Consider the following 16196-nt stretch of genomic DNA (forward strand, 5'->3'; position numbering starts at 1 on the left):
ATTTCTGAATATTCACTAAAATAAAAGCAAAATACTGTGGATGCTGGAAATGTGAAATAAAAACAAGAAATGCTGGAAATATTCAGCAGGTCTGGCAGCATCTGTGGAGAGAGAAGCAGAGTTACTCCGTTGGGTGCATGGTTTATAAAAAGACCATCATATCAATTGAGAGTATTATGTTTTTTTCCGTTATTGCCACGAAATCATAATTCCATGTGGCTATTTGTTGCTGCAGCCCTCTAACCTTATTGGCCACGCTCCATGTATTTACAGACACTCTCTAAAATCATTTCGGTTTATCTCTCACACCTCCGCCATTCACCACTTTCTGATCCTTCCTCTTTCTGAACTAATCTTTATTTTAATGCTGTTTGCCTCGATCAGATCTGTTTGTTCAAATGACTGTAAGTAATGCCGAAGATCACCCAAACTAACTGTGTCCCTGGAGGATTTATTCTGTCTGTATAAATGCTCCTTTAGATGATCACAGTCTCAGTTGAAGTCATTGCTTTAATCTGAACATGAAATATCCATTCAATGTGCTCCCAACACTCGCTGATGTTGAGTTCATTTACTGTCCTGTTCTTGGGGCCATCGGAGTGCCCAGTAAGTAATTAATATCTGTTCATTGCTGTCATTGACCAAGTGTTTCTGCTTTGAGCACAATCGGCAATCTGGTTACAAATTGTGCTCAGAATTATGCCAGTTTTGAGAAATGCTTTTATTCCCTCTCAAGTTTTCGTTCAAACTCATTTGTATGTCTCTGAATATCAAATCTGCAAATCTGCCATGGATCAGCACAATTGATCAGCATTTTAGTATCTAATGATGTTAGGATTGTCTTTATGATATCCCTTGATATATTTAGGAATGATAATCTCATGTAGTTTTATTAAAGCTGAAAATGTGTTCATCACAAAAAAATCACCGTTTGAAATCAATGTGTCCAGTCTTTCACCTTTCACCTCTTTTAAAAATTGAAAATAATGTAAAAAAATATAGAACCATTCGATAATTACACTGGTGTACAATAGTCAATTTCTTCGTAATTGAAAAAAATGATGTTTAATGCTTTTAAAACATGCTTCTTAGAGTCCTTGCGCCTAAACAAAACAAAGCTTAATTTTAGGCACCTCCTTGAAGGCTCGCAAATAGATGCAATTAGTGGAATCACTCCATGGTGATTAATTAGATCAGGAAAGGGGGCCAGTTCTGTGGACAGGGTCAATATCTAGTGCAATAACCTTCAAGATGGCTCCTGGGCTGGAAGCTCCCTAGGAAGCTCCCTTGCTGTTCAACTCTATCCATGGCCATCTGCTCCCATCCCTAACGTTTTCTCCCACAATCTGCCCTCTTAAACTGTTTAAATTCCCCTGGCTCTTTAAATCAGTTCATCTTAGCCCTATCTAAAAGTTAACAGTTAGTTTAGTGTATGTTACCTGGGCCCACTGCCCTCCCCCAGCCACACCTGCTCTTTGTTTTCTCAATGAAATTGATCCGGATGAAACTGACGAGAACAGCTGCCGATACTTTAATCTCCGATCCTGCTGTCTTCACAGTCCAGAGTGTCTGCAGCCACGGCATGCGGTAAGTCCATTGAGGTGAAGAAGGAGCTGCGGCACCCGAGAGAAGTCCTGTGAAAAGGTGCCCCGAACACCCAAAACATCCACGAACGGCCCCCCCGGCCGCAACTTCAAAGCGCCCGCGGGAGATGGCTCGGAGAGCATCTGCAGCGCACTGTCGGCAATGCTGCATGCCTTTATTTAAACCACTGCAAAAAAAAAAAACCCTTAGCAAATGTAATCACCTCTAAGTCTGCCAAATGATGCTTCACCTCCCGAAGGACGTGGATGAGCTTTCCGGACGTCGATGGTGGGCACTGAGGAAATGGCTTATTACCTGCACCAGATTCCACCCCCCCCCCCCCCTTTACCCCCCTTCCACCCCCCCCCCCCCACCCCGTCCCCTTCCCTGCTCCACCCTCTCAGCTCACCCCCTCACAACCCCGTCCCAGCCCGCCCCCCCCTCGCACCATCTTCACCCCGCACCCCCTTCCCCTGCACCCCCCCCCCACCCCCTCCCTCTACCCCTCCCCCTTGCATCCCCTCCTCCCACCGGCACCATCCTACACCTGTGTAGGGGCCCCAACAACCCCACTGCCTTGTGGGCGTCTCGGGAGAGACCAAGACTAAGGGAGTAAACCCTAACAGAAAATCCGGAGCGGAACCCCGTAGGCGGTCATGTGTCACCTTTGGCATGTTTCCGGCAGTTCCTGCAGCCATACTGGTGCCAAACGTCGTGTCCTGCACTCCTTTGGACCCCACCAGAAAGGCCGAGAGGGGGGTTTTGACGACTGGGCAACTCTCAACCTCCATAAATTTGCCCAGGCATGCGCCATGGAGAGGTCACTCCATAGTTGCCTCACAGCGACTGAAACAACACGGAAGGCAGCAGTTACGGGTTATAAGTCCAGATAAATTGGCGTAGAAACTGGGCGCCACGGGTTGCCTTTGTCGGTGGGAGAGGTCATTGCACCTCACTGGACAGCTACCGCCCGCCTCAAACCGGGCAGCCCCCGGTCAATAAGGTTCTGTCCCGCCACAGTCTGCCTGCTTCAATGGGTGCTTGGAGCTCAGGGTCATTGCCCGAAAGGTGGACTGATACACCGCACCAAACAACATGAAAAAAGGAAAGAAGGTACCAGCCCTTCGCTTTGCAAGCTGGAACGTCAGAACTATGTGTCCTGGCCTGTCGGAAGACCTTACACAAATCAACGATTCTCGGAAGACCGCCATCATTAACAACGAGCTCAGTAGACTCAATGTGGACATTGCAGCACTTCAGGAGACTCGCCTCCCCGCGAGTGGCTCTCTAGCAGAGCAAGACTACACCTTCTTCTGGCAGGGCAGGGATCCTGAAGAACCAAGACAGCATGGAGTGGGCTTTGCCATCAGAAACTCCTTGCTCAGCATGATAGAGCCTCCCTCAAATGGCTCGGAACGCATACTGTCCATCCGACTGCTCACCACCTCTGGTCCAGTACACCTACTCAGCATCTATGCTCCAACACTCTGTTCCGCACCTGAAGCTAAAGACCAGTTCTATGAACAACTCCATAACATCATTAGCAGCATCCCCAACACCGAACACCTATTCCTGCTGGGGGACTTTAATGCCAGGGTTGGGGCCGACCATGACTCATGGCCCTCCTGCCTTGGGCGCTATGGCGTTGGAAGGATGAATGAGAACGGGCAGAGACTGCTTGAGTTGTGTACCTATCATAACCTCTGCATCACCAACTCGTTCTTTCACACTAAACCCTGTCACCAGGTTTCATGGAGGCACCCAAGATCACGTCGTTGGCACCAGCTAGACCTCATTGTCACAAGGCGAGCCGCCTTAAACAGTGTTCAAATCACACGCAGCTTCCACAGTGCGGACTGCGACACCGACCACTCCCTGGTGTGCAGCAAGGTTAGACTCAGACCAAAGAAGTTGCATCATTCCAAGCAGAAGGGCCACCCGCGCATCAACACGAGCAGAATTTCTCACCCACAGCTGTTACAAAAATTTCTAAATTCACTTGTAACAGCCCTTCAAAACACTCCCACAGGGGATGCTGAGACCAAGTGGGCCCACATCAGAGACGCCATCTATGAGTCAGCTTTGACCACCTACGGCAAAAGTGCGAAGAGAAATGCAGACTGGTTTCAATCTCATAATGAAGAGCTGGAACCTGTCATAGCCGCTAAGCGCATTGCACTTTTGAACTACAAGAAAGCCCCCAGCGATTTAACATCCGCAGCACTTAAAGCAGCCAGAAGTACTGCACAAAGAACAGCTAGGCGTTGCGCAAACGACTACTGGCAACACCTATGCAGTCATATTCAGCTGGCCTCAGACACCGGAAACATCAGAGGAATGTATGATGGCATGAAGAGAGCTCTTGGGCCAACCATCAAGAAGATCACCCCCCTCAAATCTAAATCGGGGGACATAATCACTGACCAACGCAAACAGATGGACCGCTGGGTTGAGCACTACCTAGAACTGTACTCCAGGGAGAATGCTGTCACTGAGACTGCCCTCAATGCAGCCCAGCCTCTACCAGTCATGGATGAGCTGGACATACAGCCAACCAAATCGGAACTCAGTGATGCCATTGATTCCCTAGCCAGCGGAAAAGCCCCTGGGAAGGACAGCATTACCCCTGAAATAATCAAGAGTGCCAAGCCTGCTATACTCTCAGCACTACATGAACTGCTATGCCTGTGCTGGGACGAGGGAGCAGTACCCCAGGACATGCGCGATGCCAACATCATCACCCTCTATAAAAACAAAGGTGACCGCGGTGACTGCAACAACTACCGTGGAATCTCCCTGCTCAGCATAGTGGGGAAAGTCTTTGCTCGAGTCGCTCTGAACAGGCTCCAGAAGCTGGCCGAGCGCGTCTACCCTGAGGCACAGTGTGGCTTTCGTGCAGAGAGATCGACTATTGACATGCTGTTCTCCCTTCGTCAGATACAGGAGAAATGCCGTGAACAACAGATGCCCCTCTACATTGCTTTCATTGATCTCACCAAAGCCTTTGACCTCGTCAGCAGACGTGGTCTCTTCAGACTACTAGAAAAGATCAGATGTCCACCAAAGCTACTAAGTATCATCACCTCATTCCATGACAATATGAAAGGCACAATTCAACATGGTGGCTCCTCATCAGAGCCCTTTCCTATCCTGAGTGGTGTGAAACAGGGCTGTGTTCTCGCACCCACACTTTTTGGGATTTTCTTCTCCCTGCTGCTTTCACATGCGTTCAAATCCTCTGAAGAAGGAATTTTCCTCCACACAAGATCAGGGGGCAGGTTGTTCAACCTTGCCCGTCTAAGAGCGAAGTCCAAAGTACGGAAAGTCCTCATCAGAGAACTCCTCTTTGCTGACGATGCTGCTTTAACATCTCACACTGAAGAATGCCTGCAGAGTCTCATCGACAGGTTTGCGTCTGCTTGCAATGAATTTGGCCTAACCATCAGCCTCAAGAAAACGAACATCATGGGGCAGGATGTCAGAAATGCTCCATCCATCAATATTGGCGACCACGCACTGGAAGTGGTTCAAGAGTTCACCTACCTAGGCTCAACTATCACCAGTAACCTGTCTCTAGATGCAGAAATCAACAAGCGCATGGGTAAGGCTTCCACTGCTATGTCCAGACTGGCCAAGAGAGTGTGGGAAAATGGCGCACTGACACGGAACACAAAAGTCCGAGTGTATCAGGCCTGTGTCCTCAGTACCTTGCTCTACGGCAGCGAGGCCTGGACAACGTATGCCAGCCAAGAGCGACGTCTCAATTCATTCCATCTTCGCTGCCTTCGGAGAATACTTGGCATCAGGTGGCAGGACTATATCTCCAACACAGAAGTCCTTGAAGCGGCCAACATCCCCAGCTTATACACACTACTGAGTCAGCGGCGCTTGAGATGGCTTGGCCATGTGAGCCGCATGGAAGATGGCAGGATCCCCAAAGACACATTGTACAGCGAGCTCGCCACTGGTATCAGACCCACCGGCCGTCCATGTCTCCGTTATAAAGACGTCTGCAAACGCGACATGAAATCGTGTGACATTGATCACAAGTCGTGGGAGTCAGTTGCCAGCATTCGCCAGAGCTGGCGGGCAGCCATAAAGACAGGGCTAAATTGTGGCGAGTCGAAGAGACTTAGTAGTTGGCAGGAAAAAAGACAGAGGCGCAAGGGGAGAGCCAACTGTGCAACAGCCCCAACAAACAAATTTCTCTGCAGCACCTGTGGAAGAGCCTGTCACTCCAGAATTGGCCTTTATAGCCACTCCAGGCGCTGCTTCACAAACCACTGACCACCTCCAGGCGCGTATCCATTGTCTCTCGAGATAAGGAGGCCCAAAAGAAAAAAAAAAAAAGTTTTAAAACTAAAACAAAAGATTGGAGAAATCCTATTTGCACTGAACACAATTTGTGCTTATAATTCCACGATCTTTTGCAATTGTTTGGCCGATTTCAGGTGAATTGTCCTGAAAAACCAGTGCTACTGTAAAGCAATTCTTGCCAATGTCTTCACTATTGGCTTTATTTCTGGAGGTTTGATAATGTGGCACTGTGTCTAATATCTTCATAACACAGTCACATGTTTTTGGTGAGTATGTACTGCACATGTGGTATTTACTTAGTGATTTTTATATCAATAATAATGCTTGTGGAATCCCACTGTGGGATGTTTGATTTCATGTGTTACCTCACCTTCCTCGATCTGCTCTTTTAGCAAATACTTAGAAGGTTATTGAGAGGATTGTAAAGGGGGAAGGGGCACCTGAGCCTTACTGGAGATTTATGGACAAGATATGTTGTGGATTCAACAATGATCCATCAAAAGTAATAGGTGCGATGCAATACAAATAGGCAGAAAACAAACCTGATTGAGTTATTTGATGAAGTAATGGAGGGGGTTGATGAGGGTAGCACAGTTGATGTTATGTACATGTATTTTGCAAAGGTGGTTGATAAAGTAACTCAATTGTTAAAGACCTGAGAGCAAAATGAAAGTCTATGGGATTAAAGGGACAGTAGTTGTGTCAATACGAAATTGGCTCAGGGACAGAAAGCAAAGAGTTGTGGCGAATGATTGTTTCTCAGACTGTAGGGTGGCATACAATGGCATCTGCTAGGTTTTGATGTTTGGACTACTGTTCTTTTTGATAGATCTATATGAATGACAGGGTGTTGGGGATACAGCGCAGCAATTTAAAGTTTACAGGTGACACAAAACTTGGAACTGACAGACTTCAGGACGACATGGATTGGTGAAATGGGTAGAGACAAGACAGGTGAAATTTAATGCAGTGAAATGTAATGTGATTAAGTTTGGTAGAAAGAATGAGGATGTATGTACATCTTTTTGAAGACGGCACTGCAAGTTGAGAAAACAGTCAAAAAGGCATAAGGGGTTTCTTGGCTTTACAAAGACAAGTTTAGAATAAACAACAACGTTTTGCTAACCGTTTCTGAAACACTGTTTAGGTCTGAGCTACAGTATTCTGGCCAATTCCACACACCATATTTTCGGAATAAAGCCACGGATTTAAAGAGAGCACAGATGCGATTTACTAGAATGGTCCCAGGGATGAATTGCATCAGTTACTTGAACAGACTGGAGAAGCTGGGGGTTTGTTCACCCTGAAGCAGAAAAAGTTTAACTGGAGATTTGATCGAGGCCTTCAAAATCATGAAGGGGTTCAATAGATTAAATAAGGCAAAACTGTTACCAGTGGGACAAGGTAACTAGAGGACACAGATTTAAGATAATTGACAAAAGAACCAGAGGTGACATGAGGGGACTTTTTATCAGCACGTTCTTGTGATCTGGGATGCACTGCCTGAAAGAGCAGTGGAAGCAGATTCAATAATAAAACAGAATTGGACAAACACATGAAGGGGAAGAAATTGGAGTTTTATGTGGAAAGAGCAGGGGAGTGGGACTAATTGGATAGCTTTGTCAAAGAACTAGCACTAACACAACAGATCAGGTGGCCTCCTTCTGTATTGTATTATTAGATGATGTTCTAAAAGCGTGTTTATTTTATAAATGGTGGTGTAATTGTTAAGTATAATCCTCGAGTTCTAGAAGACCTGCTGGCCAGTTGCTGAATCACTGTGCAGCAATATTCATCAAAATAAATTGAAATTGAATCATGTATTTATAACATTGAAACCAAAATGAAGGAGCAAAGCTCAAACTGAGCACTCAGTCCAGTTCTGGTCCCGAGTATAAAAGGAAGCAGTTTAGAGAACAACCAGAAGATCTCTGGGCACGAAGAACAAGTTGTGCAGCACAACTGGAAAAACCTGGACTTTTCAGCCTTGAAAGGAGTGGCTGAAAGATGTATTGACTGATGTGAAAAGGCTATAACGATATGCATACTGGGCACTATTTCAGACCAAGCCATGACAAGGGGTCAAGTGGATAAAGTTCCAAACTGGATATTGACAAATTTACAACAGATTTCAGGAAGTTCTTCAAACAAAAAGACATCAAGCTATCTATACAGAATTTGGTTTGGATATTAGAACAGATACCCTGGAGCATGTGAGAAACTATTGAATACTCTCCCGTGTGGAGTGTGGGTACATTTTGGGGGGTTTCTCAATGTTGGAATTGAAGGTAAATCCAATGGTCCTTCCTTTCTTTATCTGTTTTGTGACCTTGATCCAGATTTGGTTGGGAAGCACTATAAGATATCCCAAGGCCCTGAAAGTCATGATATAAATGCAAGTTCCTTCTTTCACACGAAGCTCCATTCATCTACCATTCCTGTCATTACTGTGATCTACTGGCTCCCGTTCTCCATTCATTAATTTGAAATACTTGTCTATAAATCCCTGGATCCTACCTTCTGAATCCCATCTTCCACCCTAGCCTTCACCCATCTCTGTCCTATCCTGTGAAATTCTCTTCTATCTTGTTTCTTCTGTCTCTTTTTGCTTTGGCCTCCCCAGGATTGGCTTCTCTCTCACTCCCTGTTCAGATCTAAATCCCTTCCTCGACATCGTGACGTCACAAACTTGAAGTTGTTAGAACTGAAATTTTAGTGTGATATTGTATCATTTCGGTGTTTGTATTTGTGAATTCGATGCAGGATGGGGCATGGCTAGTTATGGATCACCAATTAAGTATAAAAAGTAATCCTGCCAATTCTATTCGCTCCTCTCTCAAGCTGTTGTCTGTTTGCAGGAGTAGGGTTTTTTTGCACTCTTTTCCCCTATTATCTCACTTATTATTTATGTATAAGTCTTGAAAGCCACTGTTAATACACCTCCACAATTCAAAGGAGCTCCTTTTAAACCAGGTGAACAATGTGCAGTTCCAGTCAATATCAGGCAATAGCAATCAGGTAGATTTCCCTCTATCTAATATGTAGATAGCATGCATTTAATTCTTCAGTGTTCAACATTCAACAAGTCAAGAAAAACGGTTAAATCGAGCTGTGATGTCTGAATCAGTCGGTTCCGGCCCTGAAGACAAACTCTGCAACCTTGACAACCATTTCATCCTGAACTCGAGCTCTTGCCTCAAGTTGAAACTGATCGTTCACAACCTCAGCATTCTATTTCACCTTGAGTTAACCATCTGACCCCACATTTACCATCACCTCCACAACATGAACAGCCTCTGCCCCAACTCATTTCACCGTCTGCTGAAACCCACCTCCATGCTTCCAATGCTCTCCTGGTCAGCCTCCCATCCTCCCCCTCCACAAACTTCAGCACATCGAATACTCCACTGTCCATAGCCTATCCCACACAAAATCCAACTCACCCCTCGCCATGTGTGCAGTCAGTTTCATTTACTCCTGGTTCCCCCAAAGCCTCCAAATTAAAATTCTCATGCTCCTGTTTAAATTATTTCATACCCTTGCCCCCTCCCTATCTTAATGAACTCCTCCACAACTTCAAACCCCTTTGATCTCTCCATTCCACTGACACTGTCCATTTGTACATCACTTCACTCCACTCCACTATTGTTGGTCATTCTTGCAGCTACCTGGATTCCATGCTCTCGAATTTGCTCCCCAATCCTTCTGCTACCTCTTTCTCCTTTTTTAAGTTCTTTCTCAAATCAACTTCTTTGATGAAGTTTTTGGTCACCACTCTTAATATCTTAATGTTTGATTCAGTGCCTATTTTTCTATTATGCCTTGAGAAATGTCTCTCTATTAACAACATCTTACATCTATACACCACTTTTAATGTAATAAAATGTCCGAAAACGCTTCACAGGAGCATTTATAAAACAAAATATGACACTGAGTAACATAAGGATCTACCAGGTCAGATGGCCAAAAGGTTGGTCAAAGAGGTAGATTTTAAGAGTATCTTAAAGGAGGAAAGCAATGTAGAGAGATGGAGACTGGTGGTCACCCTGCAGCTTAATGGTATTCAGGCAGAGAGAGAATTGGCGACTGCCAGAGAGTCAAGAAGGACCAGGCAGATAATTCAGGAGATCCCTGAGTTCATCCCACTCACGAATCAGTATTCTGCTCTGAATACTGGTGAGAGTGATGGTTCCTCAGCCAGAATCTAGTCCACAACCTCATGGATGTCTCAGCTGTACAGAGGGGCAGGAGGAAGATTGGAAAAGCAAAAATGCAAGGGGACGCTATAGTTAGGGGAAGAGACAAGTGGTAAATCCAGGATAGTATGTTGCCTCCCTGGTGCCAGAGACAAGGATGTCACAGAGCAGTTGCATAGTCCTCTAAGGGGGGAGCTGAACAGCCATCAGTCATGGCTCATATCGAAATATGTTGAAAGAGGAATATGATCCGGCAGGCATAGTTTAGGGAGCTAGGAAAGAAACTAGCAAACAGGATCTCAAAGGTGGTAATCTCCATATATTCCCAGTACCATGAACTGGAGGGGGGGGGGGGAAGAGATAAAGAGGGGGGGACACAGAGTGAGGGGGGGCACAGAGTGAGGGCTGGGACAGAGTGAAAACGGGGACACAGAGTGAGAGGGGGGACAGAGAGAGAGGGGGGACAGAGAGAGAGGGGGGACAGAGAGAGAGAAGAGGACAGAGAGAGGGGGGTACAGAGAGAACGACAGCGGGGGCAGAGGGAGAGAGTGGGGCAGAGACACAGACAGAGAGAAGGCGAAGGAGGCAGAGAGAGAAGGAGACGAGAGAGAGAGGGTGAGGACATGGAGGGAGATTTGGGACAGAGGGAGAGGGGCCTACAGAGGGAGAGGGGGGTGCAGAGGGAGACGGGGGTGCAGAGGGAGAGGGGGGTACAGGCAATGAGGGGGGTACAGAGGCAGAGGGGGTTCAGAGGGAGAGGGGGACAGAGGGAGAGGGGGGATGGTTGGGCAGAACAAGACCTGAGAGGGGGAAGAGAGAGAGTGAGGAGACAGAAGGAGAGGGGCAGACAGAGTGGGGCAGGCAGATAAAGAGAGGGGACACAAAGAGAGAGAGGGTACAGAGAGAGAGAGAGAGTGGTGGCAGAGAGAGTGGGGTGGGGGCAGAGGGAGAGAGGGCAGAGAGAAAGAAGGGGGCAGAGAGAAGGGGCAGAGTGAAAGGGGCAAAGAGAGGGGGACAGAGAGAGAGGGGGGAAAGAGCAGGCGACAGAGGGGGCAGCAAGAGAGGGGGACAGAAAGAGGGAACATAGAGAGGGAGATTGAGAGGGGAGAAGAGAGAGAGAAAGAGGTGGGACAGAGAGTGATGGGGGCAGAGAGAGAGGGAGGGAGAGAGAGAGAGGGAGGGAGACAGAGGGAGAGCGGAGGCAGAGAGAGAGGAGTTAAGAGAGTCAGAGAGAGAGAAGGCAGAGAGAGAGAGAGAGAGAGGAAGAAAGTGGCAGAGAGAGGGGCTGAGAAAGACAGGAGCAGCGAAAGAGGGGATAGAGAGAAGTGGGACAGAGCAGGAGAGAGGGGAGTCAGAGAGAGAGGGGTGAGAGAAAATTGGGGGAGAAAGAGAAAGAGGGGGGCAGAAAGTGGGGGGACACAGAGAGGGAGAGACGACGGGGGGGGAGGGGGGGCGGGGGAAGAGAAAAAGAGAGAGAGAGAGAGAGAGATCAAGATCACTCCTGACAGATGGATATCTAACCAGGATACTCTGCATCGCTACATGTGTGCAGGCAAACATTGACTACTTTTGCGAGCAAAACAAATGCCAGATATCTCACTAAATCAGTATCTAACATCGTGATGAGAAAGTAAGTCAATAAATTAATCCTTTCATTTAAAGCTTCTTCACAAAATTACACATTTGTTGTTGTTTTGATTTATAGCAAGATTAATTGTTAAAGCCTTTATCTTTCCAAAATTGTCTCACCGGCCCCCTCTGTAAGACAAAAAAATGTACTGTGGCCCCCTCCCACGTGTAAAGGTTGGACAACCCTGGTTTAAACTATTTTGGCAGGGGTCCGGGAACCAGTCGATAATATTTGAGAGGAAAATCAAGGTGCAGAGAGAATTGAGAGAGACAGAGTCGGAAATGCGAAGGCATTCGGTGGGGTCAGTATAAGAGGGGTGTAATGCGATGTAAATTAGGGTTACTGTGAATATATATGAATGTGTGTGTTGTATGTTTGTTTGGTACGTTGCCACCTTAGTCTAGCTCAGAGATTCTTCTGTCTGGAGCAATTAGAACATTAACCTTATTACATACTAACTATGTACAGCTTCACACCAGTCTCTCCTCCAAAGCCACACTGCATCTATCGTGAAGTCTCTCTCGCATGATCTCTTACATCACCGTGGTAGGAGGAATTCTTTACACTGTCTCAATATTAACCCTTTCAGACCCTTATACTACAGGCTGGATTCTGTTATCCTGCCAATCACGGCTGCGGCTGTGCAAAATGTCAGTGGTCCCATGATATTTTTGGACGCGCCACCACAATTAAAGGCAGGTGGTCACGTAGCATAATAATGTACCGGGGATTGCACTGGCATCGCTAATTACGGTGTCTCCTGATGTTGGATTGCAGGGTTCAACCTCCCCCCGTAACAGTACCCACCTTGCAGAGCTCCCCCCTTCCCCTCCGGAAGTATTTACTTGCAGAATTTTTCCCTTCCACACCCCCAACACTTGCAGAGCCCCCCCTCCCCTCACATCTGCAGATTGACCTTACTGGCAATGTCCGATGTTAAAAATAATCAGCAAGATAACAACAAATTACTTCCCTAACTTTAGCAGACACCGAGGACTCTCGCCTCAGTGGCACTAGCTTTTCAAAGATGGGAAAGTGAAGGCACGTGAGTGCTTCACATTAGAAGATTGTGAACTCCTGGCAGGATCGTGGTGAATTAGATACTAATGCATGGAAAACAGTATTTTACCCCAACTCCTCCCAAATCTCTGACTTCACAGATTCAAGCTGTCAGGAGGCTTCATAACTCTCCGTGATCTTGTTGTTATCAGATACAGAAGATAGGTGGCCTTTCTCTGAACTCTTGTTTCTTGACTTGGACAGCCTTCATTGAAGTTTGTAATATCCGGTGCTTTCTGAATTTCAGGTTTAGCTTTTGATTCGTCCAAATGTTTGACTGACTGACGTCTTTGATGAATAGGAATACGATTCCTTCAGTTTCTTCGTAAAGTACCTTCTAAATTTCGACAAAATTAGATAGCTGCTGATTCACCTCTCTCTGAACATTTATTCCTTCTCTGCTTTGGTCTCATACCCCTACCTTTTGCCCTTCTGACAATTTCGATATGTTCCTGGTATGGTATTTCCTGTTATAATTATGGGTTATTTCTTTTGGTAAGACTTTACTCTGTCTTGAACTCTCAGGTAATCTGGATTTGTAGCCCTGGAAGTCAATCTTTGAGTAGGATTGGAAGTGGGGTTCGAAGTTTTCTTCCCATTAACAGTTCGGATGGTGCTAATCCACATGACAATGGAGTATGTCTGTAGTTTAGAAGTGTTGATTTTTCTTTAACAGTGCTTTACTAGTTCTGACTCTTTTGTTCAGCTTCTCTGTTCGATTGCAGATACCGATGGGAACTTGTTGGATGTATCAATCCACTGATTTCTGCAAAGTGCTTGAAGTAGTCGTTTCGAAATTGTGGTCCATTATCGGAGACTATCTGATCATGGTATACCGTTTGTTGCAAAGTTTTCACCCTCATCCCTTGTCCCCCCAGACTATTAACACTAGAACCTATTCCTCGTTGTTCCCCTGATCATATGGCCAGAACTCATGCCTGTTTTTAAGATTAATGCTGCTTTTATTTCTCTCAATTGATTCACAATATGTTTTTTTTAGATTTTACAACCCGTTTCCTGCTGAAAACACTGCGACAATCAGATGTCATTTTCAAATACAAGATGCAGCAAATTCAACGGAACATCCTGTTTAACTGATGCTTTGAACTTGACCAGTTATTCTCACCTTGGTTTTTTTTGCACTTAACTTGCTGTCTCGGGGAAACTGTGGTCTCTCCAAATGTGTCACTTATTACCTGGTAGCCATGGCAGCGGCCGATCTCATGGTTGTCATGACTGATGTGATTCTGAGGTGGCTTATTGTTTATTTCCCAGTTTCTTTCCTGGATATTACTCCTGTATGTAGTTTGGTTGAGGTGCTCATTCCTGCTACGACAATGAGTTCTGTCTGGTTTACAGTTGCTTTCACCTTTGATCGATTTGTGGCCATTTGTTGCCAGAAGCTGAAAACTAAATATTGCACTGAGAAAACTGCAAGGGTGATTATTGGAGCAGTGCCTGTGCTGAGCTGTTTGGAAAGTATTCCTTGGTTCTTCAAATTTAAAGCTCAGTACATCTTCAATAACTTGGAATGGTTTTGCATCACAAAACCAGAGTATTACACTTCAATCTTCTGGGCAGCATACGGGATTCTTCATCGCCTTCTAACCCCTGTGCTCCCATTCGTTTTGATTCTGCTCCTCAACACTCTGACCGTCAGACACATTTTAATAGCCAGTAGAGCCCGCCGGAGACTCCAGGCGGACAGTGATAGAGAGAGTCCCAGTGACCCTGAGATGGACAAACGCAGAAAATCCATCATTTTACTCTTCACAATCTCAGGCAGTTTTATTGTTTTATGGATGACCTATGTTACCTGTTTCCTGTATCAGCGAATTGAATTCATGTCTGATTCCTATACCCCTTCACCCACCGCAAATACCATCGGATACCTGCTCCAGCTCCTCAGTACCTGCACAAACACCTGTATCTACACAGTGACTCAGAGCAAATTCCGAGAGCAGCTGAAAAAGATTGTGAAATATCCTTTCACTGTGATTCTCAGATTCATCAAACAGTGAACAAAAAGATTTGTCAGCATTAGAATTCAGTTCCATCTCATAAATAAGATTACATACCGATGTGCAGCACTAAATTCAGAGCTCAGAGGAGCAGGACTGTGCCAGAGCCCAAAGACCAGAGCTCTGAGCAGCTCAGCATTGATTCCCTTACAATATTTATCCAATTCCCTTCTGAAATTTTCTATTGTTTCTGCTTCCACCACCCTATCAGGAAGTGCATTCCAGATCATAACTCACTGACTAAATGTTTTTATTCCCATTTCCCCTCTGGTTCATTTGCCAATTGCATTCAATCTGTGTCCTCTGGTTCCTGACACTACTGCCAGTACAAACATTTCCTCCACATGATTTTAAATCGCCACTTAACCTGCTCCATGAAGAACAATCCCAGTTTCTGCAGTCTCTCCACATACAGTCCCTCATCCCTGGTACATACCCTAGGACTCCTCTGCAATTTCACTGGGGTCTTTACATCCCTCCTAAAATGTGATGTACAGAATTGGACACAAAACTCCCGCTGAGGCCCAAAAAACTATTTAGAACATTTTACCATAACTTCCTTGTTTTTGTACTCTGTGCCTCATTTATGAAGGCAAAGATCCCAAAGGCTTTTTAACAGCCTTCTCAATATGTCATGCACGTTCTAAGATTTATGTATGTGAACCCCCAGGTCTCTCTGTTTTATTCTGTCTCTCTGTGTTACACACCCTTTAAAATTGTACCTTTTAATCAATATTGTCTCTCCTCCTTTTCTCTTCCAGCATGTTTAAATAAAACACAAATAAACTGAATCTGATAGAATTCAGTGATAGCAGTGCAGCATCTGATGTTTGTGAAGACTATACAATGGAACTTTATGATAATTGATAATGGCTGTGATTTACATAATTGTAAAATATTCTGGACTGTAAATCTGTCGTTCTAACAGAGCAACATGACTGGAAATTATGCATTCACTATGTTGTGCAGGGCTAATTTGGGAGGTTGGAGACTGTTGGCAAGGAGGAGGCTAAAGTGTGTGCATTGCAATAAATTACGGACAACTGTCAAAGTAAATAGGATATAAAACTTGGCCTTGAGCAGAGATAAAAATTGGGCAAGTTCTGAACTGAGTAACTGAACCATCGGTGTTACACCGAGAAGGTCTACCTCACTGTTTACAACTCACACTCTGTCAGTGTTACAGCAAGACAATCTATCCCACTGTTTATCCAATCAATCCTCTGTGCTACACTGAGACAGTCTACCCAACTGCTTATAACACACAACATAAATTCATAATGCAATAAAAGCACAACCTACTCCTAAATCACAACCCATCTCCCAGCAGCTGGAAAGAGAAATTGTAATTTAATGTTTAAAAACTCTGAAATATGACAATCGAGCAAA

At 45.4% G+C, this 16196-nt stretch overlaps 1 protein-coding gene across 1 annotated transcript; it reads left to right on the forward strand.

Moving 5' to 3' along the window:
* Positions 1-521: 521 nt before the first annotated feature.
* On the forward strand, positions 522-14807 carry LOC137378634 (probable G-protein coupled receptor 139). Its single transcript, XM_068048927.1, has 2 exons — positions 522-606; positions 13903-14807. Exons 1-2 carry the CDS (start codon positions 522-524, stop codon positions 14805-14807), a joined length of 990 nt encoding a protein of 329 aa, XP_067905028.1.
* The last annotated feature ends 1389 nt before the right edge of the window (positions 14808-16196 follow it).

The sequence above is a fragment of the Heterodontus francisci genome, chromosome 17, assembly GCF_036365525.1.
Source record: "Heterodontus francisci isolate sHetFra1 chromosome 17, sHetFra1.hap1, whole genome shotgun sequence".
NCBI lineage: Eukaryota > Metazoa > Chordata > Chondrichthyes > Heterodontiformes > Heterodontidae > Heterodontus > Heterodontus francisci.